We start from the raw sequence: 13,684 nt of genomic DNA on the forward strand, positions 1-13,684 counted from the left end.
GTGCTCTGACTGGGGATTAAACCTGCAGCCTGGGCATATTGGGATGATGCTCTAACCAACACTATTGACATTTTGGACCCAGATAAGGCTTTGTTTTGAGGGTCTGTCCTGTGCATTGTAGGATGTTTAGCAACGTTTTGGCCTCTACCTATGAGATGCCAGTAGTACCACTCTATTTCTGTTAATCAGAACTGTCTCCTGACATTTCCAATTGTTTCTGGGTTGGAAGTGGGGGTTAAAAATCACTGCCCATTGAGAATCATTGCTCTATATCATACTGCCTCTGCAGCTTTTTCTGAAATTTTTTTTCTTTTTGATCTCTCAAGTACATGACACAATTAACTACCACCATTTGCAGAAAACTTCTTCTCTGTCCTTATTTTAATCTTGTTCTTTAGTCTTTCTTCATCTTTCTTTTTTTACCCTCTTTCTGTTACTCACTATATTTGGGTGTACCAGTGCTGGCTTTTAGCCTGAGCTTCAGTTCTTTCTTTTTAAATCAGCTACTGCCTCCTAATGCTTCAAGATCATATCTGAAAACAAAATTACCGTCATGTTTGCAAGGTGTCATCCCTTCTAGATTTTTCTATTGTCAGGCAAGAACATGAGTTCTAAAAGAACAAGTCATGCCAAATTAGCTTTTTTTTTCTTCATTTTTTTTTATTGAGGTTACACAGATTAGGTGAATGTTTCATGCACTCAATTCCTTCAAGGCACATAAGACAATCTTCTGATAGTTTTATGGACAAAATGAAGGAATATTGACTAGGTTCATAGCTGCTTGTACAATTGCATTTAATGACTTGATTAATAAATAGTTTAATATCAACCTGGAGGGGAAGGTTTCAGTATTTTCAGTATTTTGTGTTTGGCTTTATACTGTGTTTTCAGTATTTTGTCCTTGGATTTATCTTATATGAAGACATAGCAAATGTGTGTATTGTCAAGATAACATAAAATGTAGATGAATGGGTAGCATTTAGGATCTTAGAATCAAGAATCAGAAATATCTTTCCTGGGGCTTAAAACCAGCAAATGGTATTTAACAGGGATAAATGTAACAGAAAGATAGCTACCTGGTACTTCCCACCCAGTCTTACACCTCATTTAAAATTTGAGCTGGACACTGATGATCGAACTCATTAGAACCTAAGAAAGTCACAGGGCACTATCTGCACATGACCCTCTGTAAGTCATTCACTGGGCTGACTGCATGTTCCTTTAGGTACCCAGGCTTCCCTGGCTGCCAAGAGAGCAGCAAAGTCACATATGTTGTGTAGAGGACTATTTGTGAATGAGGAGTGACACTGGAGGAGGCCGAGCTGAGCTTTAGTTTCAGTAGTTGGTCATTACATGATTTCTGTCTCCTTTATTGTGACTTTTTTTGTATATTCAAAAAAACCTTGAGATTCAGTTATTTAATTCATTTTTATTTAAATGCTCTATTTCTATTCGTTGTTTTGTTTTCTCCCCCTTAGGTGATTGAGGTGTCTGACTCAGATATGGAAGAAGATATGTTTCCCACCACTTCAAAAACAGACCAAAAGTAGGTGCAGTGACTTCCTGCAAAAAAACACCTGAAAAAGTTAAAAATTATCTAGAATTTTACTAATACATATTCTCTGCCACAGATGTTTAACAGATTTATTTTCAGCTAGTCAAGTATATAGAAATGTGAAAAAATAGACCCAAAGACTGTTTTCATAGAGTCAGTGCAGCATTATTACAAGTATTTTCATTGAGGATTTACATACCCTGTAATTTGTTTCTTTCTGTCTTTATTACCCATTGATTTTCTTGATGGAGTACTGTGTTCTCTCAAATGAACAGAAAATAGTTCTGTATTTTGTTAATACTTGATTTCAATTTCTCTTCACCATTATATTTTTATATACTGAGTTATAACAGGGTGCTATGCTAAACACCAAAGAGAGGATCACATTGAATTTCTCTGCCTATTACTGTAAGGCTTGGCTTGGTTTACCATTTTCTTCTGTGTGTTAACATTTTAGGTGAAGACTACTTAACTAAAGCTCAGTTAATGAAAATTTTTACTTACGAAAATAATCAGCAGTTTTTTCTAACACTTATTTTCTGTGTGAGCATTATATTATGTCTAATGGGGGACATAATAAATGTTTTAATAAGCTTACTGCCTTCAGACAACGTAAATTATAGTGGAAAAGAGAGATGAACACATTTCAGTCCACTAAGGGATGATTGAGTCAGCACATAATTACGCAAACTAGGTATGAGTGCATATAGGCTCTCAGCAAAAGGGCTCTCCCTTTTGCTGAGAGAAGTGTGGGCTCTCAGAGAAGAAAAAGCTTTTATAGAGGGAGTAAAATTTACCTGAGTTTTTTTTTTTTTTTTAATATATCTTTATTGATTTCAGAGAGAGGGAAGGAAAGGAAGAGAGAGATAGAAACATCAATGATGAGAGAGTCACTGATCAAGCCCACAACCCGGGCATGTGCCCTGGCTGGGAATTGAACCCCGATCGCCTGGATCCTAGGTTGACGCTCAGCCGCTGAGCCACGCCCAGCCGGGCCTACCTGAGACTTTAAAGATAGGAATTACTTGGATTGGTGGGGTGGAGAATGACAGCTGAGAGCAATGACATGAGCAGGAGTTATAGAAATAAGGGGGATTGCCTGGCCGGGCGTAGCTCAATGGTTGAGCATCGGCCTAGGGTCTAGGAGATCGGGGTTCTCTTCCCAGTCAGGTCACATGCCCGGGTTGTGGACTCGATCAATGACTCTCTCATCATTAATGTTCCTATCTCTCTTTCTCTCCCTCTCCCTTCCTCTCTCTGAAATCAAAGATATATTTAAAAAAAAAGAAAAAAAAAAGAAGGGGGAGATCGAGGGAAAAGCTCTACCCCAGTGTTTCTCAAACTTTTTTTCATGATCTTAACCTTTTTTTCATTAGCTAAGGATAAAAATTAAATTTGATTTAAATTAATTAAAATGACTTAAATTTAAGTTTAGAAATTAAATACGAAAGAGTGAAATTTTGTTGGATGGGATTGAGCTTGAGATGGCCAAAAACCATTGTAATATCTAAGCTTTTTCACCTACTCCATTCCCGGGAATCAACTTTCGTTCTGTGGATGTGAAAATGTACGGTTTATGTGAATTAAGGGTCTGTGTTGGAAAAATTGGTAAATTTAGTTTCATGTCCACTTTTTGTTCAGTTAAACGTTATGCTGGGAGCTAGGGATAGAAAGATGAAAGAAATGTGTCCTTCCAGGAATGTGCACTATGCTCATCACAGGGCCCTAATAGTCCACCAAGATGAATGTTTTATCCGAGTGTAATGAAATCTAAGGGAGTGCCAGCATCTTCCTAGGATAGATCATTGAAGGTTTTACGGAGAAGGTGGGTGACATTGAAGCTGTGCAAGAACCCTTGAAGGAGATCATCAGGGTGCAGCAGCAGAGTAATGTTGCAGGCCACAGACATCTGCTTTGAAAGGTGGTCAGGGAAAGCCTCTGCGGAGGTTACGTTTATGCTGAAATTTTACTAAGAGAGATGTAGCCTTGCAAAAAGCAGAGGGAAGAGCATACACAGAGTCTCCTAAAGAAGGAACATTTAGGAGCCAGTGACTAAAGCCTGGCGGGAAATGGGGGGGTTGAGACAAGAATAGAAAAGAAGCAGGAGAACATCAGGCAGCAGGAACAGGTGAGCAGGATGAGGAACTGGACTTCATTGTAAGCGCAGCAGGAAGCGGGGCAAGGGTTTGGGAGAGGAGCGGCGCTGTCTGGTTACGCTGAGGAAGGAGGCAGGTGCAGGAGGAAAGGACTGTGAACAGGCTCACCTCCCTGAAAGGAGGGCCCCGTGGGCAGGCCAGGTGAGAGGGTGGAGGCTTGCGCCGGAGTGGTAGCCGGAAAAATGAGAAAATAGAGGGGTTCCGGATGCACTTTCAGGCAGACATGACCGGAGTTGGGGATGGGTTGAATATTTGGAGTGGGAGAAGGAGTCATGGTTGACCTCCAGTTTTCCTGCTTGAGTGAGGACTTTGATGGTGCTACACACTGAGAAAGACATAAACGAAGAGAAACATTTTTGTAGGGAGTCGTAGGCAGATCATCAAAAGTTCTACTTCAGACGTGGAAACATTGAGACGCTTGTGAAATTTACATGAAGGGAGATGATAAGTGGTTGGATATATGACTCCAGAACTCAGATAAGAGGTTTGAATGGTACCTGTGTTTACTTCTCAACAATTTGTAACGTGATACAGAAAGTCACTGGAATGGATTGATCACCTTGAAAGAGAAGGTAGAGAGAAGAGAGGGCTTGTCTTCTGATCCTGAGGTTTCAACCTTTAGAGCTTAGGTAAAGTAGAAGGGGCAACGAGAAAGACATGAGAAAAACCCAGGAGAACGTAGAGTTGCCGAAGCTGATGCTGGCCTTTGTAGAAGGAGTGAAGCATACCAAGGTGGGCTCAGATGCAGGTCATTTTGTGTACTTGTGGTAGGTAGCTGAGGATAATTGAGTTCGTTAGCTCATACGAAGATGAATTTCTCAGGTTGAGTTACATGTACTAAACAGGACTGCTTTGGCTCCAGATGGAAACCTAACTTAAACTCGCTTAGGGAAAAGGAGATTTATTGGAAGAATATCAGCATATCTCAGCCTGTCGAAGGAAGAGAGTTTCTAAGTATTTACTTGGTTGTCCTTGTCTTTGTAAATTAAAATACACACAAATCAGATCTAGCTCTCTGTGTGTTTTTTTTAAGTAAATATAGTTGAGAAGAATATAGTTCAGCTTGTATGGGGTTCTTATTTTTTATTACTGGAACTAATGAAAATACTGTTTTAGTATGTTTGACATATATTGAAGGGTGTTAAAGAAAATATATCTTAATTTGCTAGCATTTTGGGTTATCTCCTTTTCAGAAGAATAAATGTCTGTTCACTTCCTGTTTATTCATGAGGTAGTAATAATAATAACTGAGTTATTTAGCACTTCCTATGTGTCAGGCACTGTTCTGAGCCTTCAGCCTTCACCTGTGGATTAGCCTGTTTGGTGCTTACAACCACACTGGGAGGTAGATATAGCTACAACTATATTACCCTATTTGACCTTTGGAGACAGTGGGAAGGGTAGGCTAAGTTACTTACCTAAGGTCACCCAACCACATAGTCAGGCTGTCTGCTCCAAAACTTGTCTCTGCTGTTGCTTCTTAACAGATTGAGCTCTCGGATCACTGTGCAAGCAATAAGGATCATTGAAATGATGAGAGGCCATTTGTTTGTTTATTCATTTTAATCCTCACCCAAGGATATTTTTTCCATTGCTTTTCAGAGAGTGGAAGGGGAGAGAGAGAGAAACATCAGTGTGAGAGAGACTCATCGATTGGTTGCTTCCCATACTTGCCCCAGCAGGGGCTGGGGATTGAGCCTACAACTGAGGTGCATGCCATTGGCCAGAACCAAACCCGGGACCCTTCAGTCCTAACCACTGAGCCAAACTGGCTAGGGCAAGAGGCAGTTTAGACATTAGCATTCTGGCAAGAAATCTAAGCACAGCCTTGGAGATTTTGTGTGTCTGATGACAGCAACTGAGTGACACAAATTTAGGCTATTTTTGAAGAATTAATTAGTAATGGCATGGTTTGTATGGTTATTTCATTTATAATTTAAAATATTTAAACTCTGTCACTTACTTGGTTGGACCTGTGCAAGGTTTTGACTTCTTTATGCCTCAGTGTCCTTCATTATAAAATAAAGATAATATTTACCTCATGGGGTTGTTATGAGGCTTAAATGAGTTGATACTTGTAAAGTACTAAGTACAGGACCTGGCACATAGTAACAGTTGTATAAGTGCTTATTAACTAAATAACTGGCTAGGGAAATAGAACAAGGTGATGGGAAGAACGGTAAGCAGTAACTGCACTAATGTTGCTGGCATTAGCTAAGTTTACAAAGGAAATAACTTCCAGCTGTAAAATTCTCTTCTGCCAGACGGGCAATGGAAAGCCTGTTTTTCCCTGGGAAAATTGTTCCAAACTCTACCATTGTTGTACTAGGACTAAGAGGACCCTTTCAGATTTGATACTGGCAGATATTGACCACCCTCTCCTTAAAGCAGCTAGTGAGAGAAGACCCAGCTCCATCTGGCCAGGAGGAGCAGGAGAGATTGAGGGGATCCTATTAAACCTTGCAGTGGGGGGAACTAACATTTTTGGCCTAAGGCCAGTTCAACATGTGATCTTACGCTTATAGCATGGCTACACCTGACTTACTGGCTGAACATCTCTAGACAGGAATTCTAATTTATGGCTCCATATTATATCTGAACAAAAATGGAGAAAACTTACACTCCTGCCTCTCAATTTGGTACACCCTGTCCCTTTATTTTTTGAGCCACACGTGAGGCTAATCAAATCAAACACTATTTGACATCCTGGACAAAAGCCCATTTATTCAACCCTGCAATCAAAGCAGTATAACTTTCTTTCCCTTCTCACCGTTGGTTTCTGGGGATAGGGGATCTGCCATAGATGAGGTCTCCAGGTCTGTGGGGTCCTCTGATGCAGAATTAGGGCTCTTGCTATGATCAAATAAGCCAGCATTCATCATAGGTGCCTGGCTTGTTTCTGGGCTCCGTTGACAATTTATCTGGGGAGAAATCAGATAGAGTCAGGTCTCAATGGGTGTTTCTTTCCATAACACTCTGCCTTTGCCCAAACCTCCAACAGGAACTGGTCATCTGGGCACTGTGGCTTTATGCTTTTGATGATCTGCTTCTCCCTGGTACAGATAGGAACAAGTCAACAATTAACTGTTTCCTGCTTAGGTCAAGTGCCGAGGTAGAGACTCCCAGGTGGATCAGTTGATAAACTCTGTGATCCTCTACCTCTGAATCTATGCTGCTCAACAAACCCTCCCATCCTTTAATGTGTCTATAGGAACCTGTGGGTGTTTCTGCTTCCTTCTGACGTAGGACCTCTTGATTCTCAACCTATTTGTGCAGACAAGACCTTCAGACTTATTTATTTTAGTTAATAAATATGTTAGCTAAGAGCTCACAAACACTGTTTTCATTTAAGACAGGAGTCAGCAAACTTTTTCTTAAAGGGCCAGATGGTAAATATTTTAGGCTTTGCAGACCAAGAGGCAAAAATGGAGGATATTATGTAGGTACTTATATAACCATTTTATTTATTTATCTATCTATCTGTCTATTCATTCATTGTTCAAAATATTACAGATGGTCCCTTTTTTCCCCATTGACCCCTTCCACCCCACCGCTAAACCCCCTCCCCAGGCCCTCACCACACCATTCATTGCCTGTGTCCTTGGGTCATGCATATATTCGTATAAATTCTTTGGTTAATTTCTCCCCCCCCCCCCTTCCCTCTGAGATTGGTCAGTCTGATCAATGCTTCCATGTCTCTGAATATATTCTGCTCATCAGTTTATTAAGTTCTTTAGGTTCCACATATAAGTGAGCTCCTATGATGTTTGTCTTTCTATATAACCATTTTAAATGTAACCATTTCAGAATGTGAACATTCCTAGCTCACAGGCACTTAAACAGGTGGGCTGGATTTGGCCCATTAGCCATAGTTTGCTAGCCCCTGAGCTAAGATGACTTAAATGTTTTTTAAATAAAATGACACAGGAATATGAATTTACTACCACAAGTTAAGCTTCATAAGGGTAAGAGTCATGATTTTCTTGTTCACTGATATTCCCAGGAGCAAGCACTCAGTAAATATTTGCTGTTTGGCTTGGATTGAACGTGAAGAATATAAACAGGCAACCCTAGAAAGTGGTGAGCCTTTCCTAAGACCCTTTTATCTGTTACAGAAACATAACTGAGATTTGAAGGAAAAAATATTTCAGTGTTGCCACAATTTGCAAGAGTGAGGGATGGTAGTAGACACTATAATAAAAAAAGTAAGCATCTGTGTAGTGCTTAATATGTGTCAGGCACTGATCTAAGTGTTTAAGTATATTAACACATTTCATCTTGAAAAAATTATCCTCATTTTACAGTTGAGAAAATTGAGGCCCAGTAAATGGCAGAACTGGAATTCAGACCCTGACCTCAGAGTTTATTTCCTCACCATTAAGTTTTCACTGCCTCTAATGTAGATTGAAGGGAATGTATTAGTTATTTTTATTCATGGCTACTACTAGATTGAAAAACTGAGTTAGAAGGGCACCTTTGCTGAATTCTCTGGTTCACTTTCTTTGTTTTTCCCATGTTTTTGCCTCAGGTGGTTGAACACATCATCATCATCAAGCAAATGTACGTCCCAGAGCCAGACAGCTAAAGGGGTCGATTTTGAATCAGATGAGGTAATAGAGTAATATTGTTAAATCTTAATTTTTAACTGCTTGTAAAATTTAAACAGGGACTGCTAAGTTAGTCACTGGAAATTATTTTTAGAAATAATTTCATTGATAACTTTTCTTTGAAGTGTAGTTAGTAGTTGAGTCAGTAAGTAGCCTCTGTTGCATGCTCATCAGTGTAAATACCTCAGATGTAAAAGGCCTGCAGATTTTTAAAATATTATACTAACTCAACTCTGTTTCATGTGCCCTGTTAACAATAGGATCAGAATAGTTTTTTTGGCTTCTATCATTTATATTTAGAGAAATGGTGGCGATGATATCCTGAAAGCTCTTAAAGTTACTTTAATAGAATATTTATTAAGTACCCACTGTATGCTGCTAACATTTCGTATATGTGGTGGTACATGGTGGTGAGTGTCTTGTCACAGAGGTGTTCAGATACTGACTGAAGTGCCATATGGCAGGATATAATGGAAGAAACTCCTGTTCAAGACGGTTATCTGGACCAGAAAAGTGTAATAAAGGAGAAGGAATAGGAAGAGGCATAGTCAGGACTTCCTCTTGCCTCTACTCACTCATTTCTGTGGAGGTGAATTAAAGCTGCGTGACAGAAGGCTGCGGGCCTTTCCCTTTTCTCCATGGCTGCCATTTGAATGGCCTTTGCTAGTTTTTGTTGAATTATTTGAAAGTGCTTCTCTTAAGCCTTCCACCTCTTTCATTTATTTATTTTTATTAGAATTTTTAAAAATTGTGGTTAAAACACTTGACATAAAGCATTACCATCTTATCCATTTTTTAAGAGTACAGTTCACTAGCGTTAAGTGTATTCACATTGCTGTGCAACGGCTCTCCAGAACTTTTTCATGTTCCAAAACTAAACATCTCTGCCCATTGAACAACTCCCCGTTTCCCCTCCCCCAGCCATGACAACCAGCATTCTACTTTCTGTCTCTATGAATTTGACTACTTTAGGTAGATACTTTTCATAAGTGGAATCATACAGTATTTGTCTTTTTTGTGACTGGCTTATTTGGGCATTTGCCTCCAGGAGGAAAGTGAGAGGTTGCTGACTGGTTTGTTAATTTCAAAGCATCTAGAAGTACCTGTGGTTAAAAATGTATATAGTTCATGTTAACTGCAAAGAATTGTTATCAAATACTCTATGAAACTTCAATTTGAATTAATCTCTGGTTTATTAACAAGTTCTACCTTTGATAGTAGTAGAAAATGAATCAATAAATGAAAGTGAATTTTTATTTCTCAAGGCATCCATTTCTCACCAGTGATAGCTAACTTAGCTAACATTTGAATATGTTAATACCACCAAGAGCGCCTAACATCAAATAATTATCCCATTTTATTAATGTCTTAAAAGAACAAATTAAAAAATTGTGAAAAATATGCCTTTTCTTCTGAATATTTAGTTGTAGAGTAATAAGAATCAATGTTATGCTTATCAAATTATGTAGCTGGTCTTACCTGCAGTTCGTTAGTTTTCATTCTCTGATTAAAGTCTTAGTTAGTCTCTGATATTCCTGTTTGTTCTTATGAGACATATAATCTACAGCCCAGCAGCGTGGGAACTCTGTGGAAGTGAAATACTCTATTTCTTCTTCCAAAAAAATACTTGAAAGATTGCTTTGCTAGGCTTTTTTCCTGCATCGGTCCGAGAGTATCTATTTCTAGCACTAAAGGAATAATGAGAAATAAGAATTACAGTTATTTCTGAGTTAGGTGATGTGGCCTCATTATTTTTTTTGGTTGAGTTTTCAGGACGTCGGCTGCTTTAATAATGAAATATTACTGAAAAATACCTATTCAAAAATCAAACAGAAATGACTTGAAGAGTATGTCTTTTTCTGGCTTACTCACACCTTGTTAGCCTTTATTAAGGTCAATAGCTACAAGAAATGTCTGGTCAATATACATACATATACGAGGATATATTTTTATTCTTAATGCTTGCTAAGAATTTAATTGGATTTATTTATTTCAGCAGTGAAGTAGCTAGTAAGGAAGGGAGGAAGAAAAAACATAAATTGATAAACTTCGTATTTCTAAAGGAAGTAGAAAAATGAAAGTCTGCTTCATGTGATGCAAAAGCAGAAAATTACTCTTGCTGGTATTATTTTGCTCATAAGAACTTCTATCTTGTCTCAGTGGAGTGTGGAACCATCACTAAAATAACATTTGTATGTCTTTTCAGGATGACGATGATCCTTTTTTGAACATTAGTTCTTCAAGAAGAAACAGAAGATAATATATTTAATGGTACTTTGAAGTTTTCCATATTCAGGAAAAATCAAAACATTGCAAGCTAAGAGTTTACAGTGGAAGATTTTTAAAGTATCGCTGTTAACAGAATTCGAAAGAGACATACTTAACAGAGAAACTCATGTGCGAGAATTTCAATTGTTGAGTGTCATTTCCTGAACATGGCTCCATTACTTGAGAAACTTCCCAACTCAAGGACATATAAAATAGCCTCGGCTGCCCTCATTTTAAATCTGGTTGTTAACGTTACTTGGGGGTGCTCTATAAAATTTAGACTGTTACTTTCCTGACATATATTAGTGTATGTCTTCATGAGACCTTTGCTTAAATATTAATCTGGAATAAGGGTTAAAATAAATATGCCGTTATACGTTTCTGCTTCACAGTCAAAGACTACGTCAGTATTTTAATGCAGTTATATTTAGCCGCAGCTGAGAAAAAGAGTCTATAAAATTTTACCTCTTTATAATTGTAATAATTTCTAGAGATTCTCGATTTGCTGAAGGTAAAAGAATCTGTGTGAAACTGTGCCTGAGCTGGTTTGTTACTGAGTATGTGTTCTTCTAATGCTTGTGATAATATTAGCCACAGAGACTTTGAATGATTAAGATGCACCTTATATTTTGAGTAGATAGAATTTTGTATTAAAAAAAGCGAACAATCAGCCGAATTGACTTTTTATTTCACTTGTAGCAAACATTTTAGAAGATTATGTTCCCATCGAGTGGTAGTAATTTTCTCCATTATCCTCCATTCTTTATGGTTCTGTCTCTTTCTGTGTCCCTCTCATCTGTTTCTAGGAGGAAATAAAGCTCTGTTACAAGGCCCCTCAGAGGATTCCTACTTTTCATCTGAGAGGCAGCTACATTTAAAGAGTCCTCGTGGAAGTTGTAGATCCTGGCAGTACAGCAGCCTGACATTTCTTCCCGCGCAGAAGCAGACGCTTCCTGAGCAGCATCCGTGTTCATTGGCATAGTCAGACCTGGGATGCGGCAGATTGTAAAAGAGCATTTGCATTTGGCTGCCTTTCTGTCATGCCTCCGAAATGACTAAATCAGGAATCGGGGTGTAACATTCTAATGAGTGTCCTTAAAAGTATTTTCTATACCTAACTTAAGCATGAGGATCTTAGCAGGCAGCATTAAGTCAGCGGAAGGCATTGTCCTTGTGAAACACTCTCCGGCACCTCTGCCACACCTTCAGTATCCCCAGTATCGAGTGAAGCTGAGGTGCAGTGGGAATGGGAGCTGGTTTGGGCGGTGCAGACCCCGCACAGGGCGGCAGCGGCTACTGGCTCTCCTCACCTGCCCCTGACACATGCTCGGGTGAGGGTCACAGTGAGGGAGGCCACTGCAGCGTCCTGCGGCTTCCTCCCTGCCTAAAAACTTGTTCTACGGTATGAAAGAGGCACTACGTGCGGTGCAGGTGGCTTCGAGGAAAGTGATTCCGCAGCTGAGAGGTGAAATTCCCTGGAACTGGTCACTAGTTAGTGTGTCACTTTCTGGAAATAAGGTAAATAAAACATGAAAGAAAAACTGTTATGATTGAATGTTGTTGCGTAGTTAACTATGCCGTTCATCCTTGATGTGCTGTATCGATCGATGCAGTACAGCCGAGGGGCTTGGGGCTGGTTTCAGACGTGTTAGCCCAGGTGAGCGGGGCTGCTTCCAGGACGGGGGCACATGCAGTCCCTCGGAGGCCGAGAGCAGTGATGAAGACGTCCTGAGGGGAAACCCTTCCATCGTTTACCAGAGGGCACATCTCCTTCTTGGGGTTTTATTCCGCATAAAAAATACAATGGTGTGTTTACAGGTTACGGATGCATTGTTGTTTTAGGAAATATAATTGGTGCTTAGAAAATTCAAGCGTGTAGACATGTAACTTTTAATCCAGGTACATATACATTTTCTAAACTTTTAAAATTGCAAAATATAATAAGTGACATAGTTTAACAAGTAATCATAAAGTAAGCACTCATGGCTTCTCTACAGCTCAGGAAATAGGCCATCACTGTGTCTGGAAGCCCGCTGAGTGAGTCCCCTCTGAGTAAGCGCCTTGACTTCTGTAATTCAGAAGCTCTTACTTTTGCCACAAGGTGGTGCTTCCACCCTTAGATGGCAGATAGGATGATACAACTGCAAATCTAAAGAAGTTAGTGTAGTTTTGCAATATATTTGGAACCTATGCAATAATACTCTCCCTATGCCGTAATACCGAAACTAGCCTAATCTATGAACTATGCTTTACCTATTTCACCTGGCTCAGCCTGTTACTGAGGGAATTGCCAGTTTGATAAATTTTACATATAAAATAGGTTCAAGAAGAAAATGTTTTATGTTTTAATAAAGAGAAACACCCGTTATTTGAAAAGTTGAATTAAAAAGTCACCCATTGTAAAAATTTTTCTGGTGAAATGTACTATATTTAAAAATATCTTTCCCCCAGTGTAATCTGATGTCTTTTTTTGTATCTATCATATATTTAACCCATAATATTTTGTGGTATTTTTAAAGATAACTACCATTAAGATTATTATAAAAGTTTTATAGAATAAAGATTTGTCTTTTTTGAATCCAAAGAGCTTCCATGAATTTTTCTTGAATGAAAAATGTTCACATTTCATCATTTGCTTATCTCATTCCCTTTTAATGTTTTTGAACTTCATGTTTATTAGATAGATCTGAAAATACTAGAATTGTAGTTTGATCCCTGAGAGCCAGTTCACCTAGCTTGCTATTGCCACACATATTTGTGTATCTTTACCAAGACCGGTCACTAAATCTGGTTTTAGTTGCTTTTAAATTCTATGGGCAATACAGAGTCTTCAGAATTCAGACATTGAAATATGCATCAAAACATGGATCTTTCCCTGTAATCCTCTCCCCAGACATAACCTCTCAACAGTTAGGTTCATAGTTCTCCAATTACTTTCGGCATGACAATTAACAAAAATTGTTGAATTAGAACCCCAAATTGTATAGTCAAATATTTTAGTCCCCATATCAAGGTATATATATATATGTTCACCTTGGTGTTTATCTTGACTCTCATTTTCCACATCTGCTTTTAATTGCACCGTCATTGTCTGTTTT

At 38.8% G+C, this 13,684-nt stretch overlaps 1 protein-coding gene across 5 annotated transcripts in view; it reads left to right on the plus strand.

The window, feature by feature from the left end:
* Positions 1-13,167, plus strand: part of MRE11 (MRE11 homolog, double strand break repair nuclease) — a 54,987-nt gene extending 41,820 nt beyond the window's left edge. For 2 of the 5 annotated variants that reach the window (XM_081153796.1, XM_081153800.1), the window contains 3 exons: positions 1,479-1,546; positions 8,240-8,321; positions 10,525-11,259. In XM_081153796.1, coding sequence (XP_081009922.1) covers positions 1,479-1,546; positions 8,240-8,321; positions 10,525-10,578 — 204 coding nt within the window. In that variant the 3' untranslated portion in view covers positions 10,579-11,259. Of the gene's footprint in view, positions 1-1,478; positions 1,547-8,239; positions 8,322-10,524; positions 11,260-11,392 lie in introns of those variants that run through there. The other 3 variants (XM_081153799.1, XM_081153797.1, XM_081153798.1) reach the window with 3 other exon arrangements.
* The last annotated feature ends 517 nt before the right edge of the window (positions 13,168-13,684 follow it).

This window comes from Miniopterus schreibersii, assembly GCF_964146895.1.
Source record: "Miniopterus schreibersii genome assembly, chromosome: 12".
Lineage (NCBI taxonomy): Eukaryota > Metazoa > Chordata > Mammalia > Chiroptera > Miniopteridae > Miniopterus > Miniopterus schreibersii.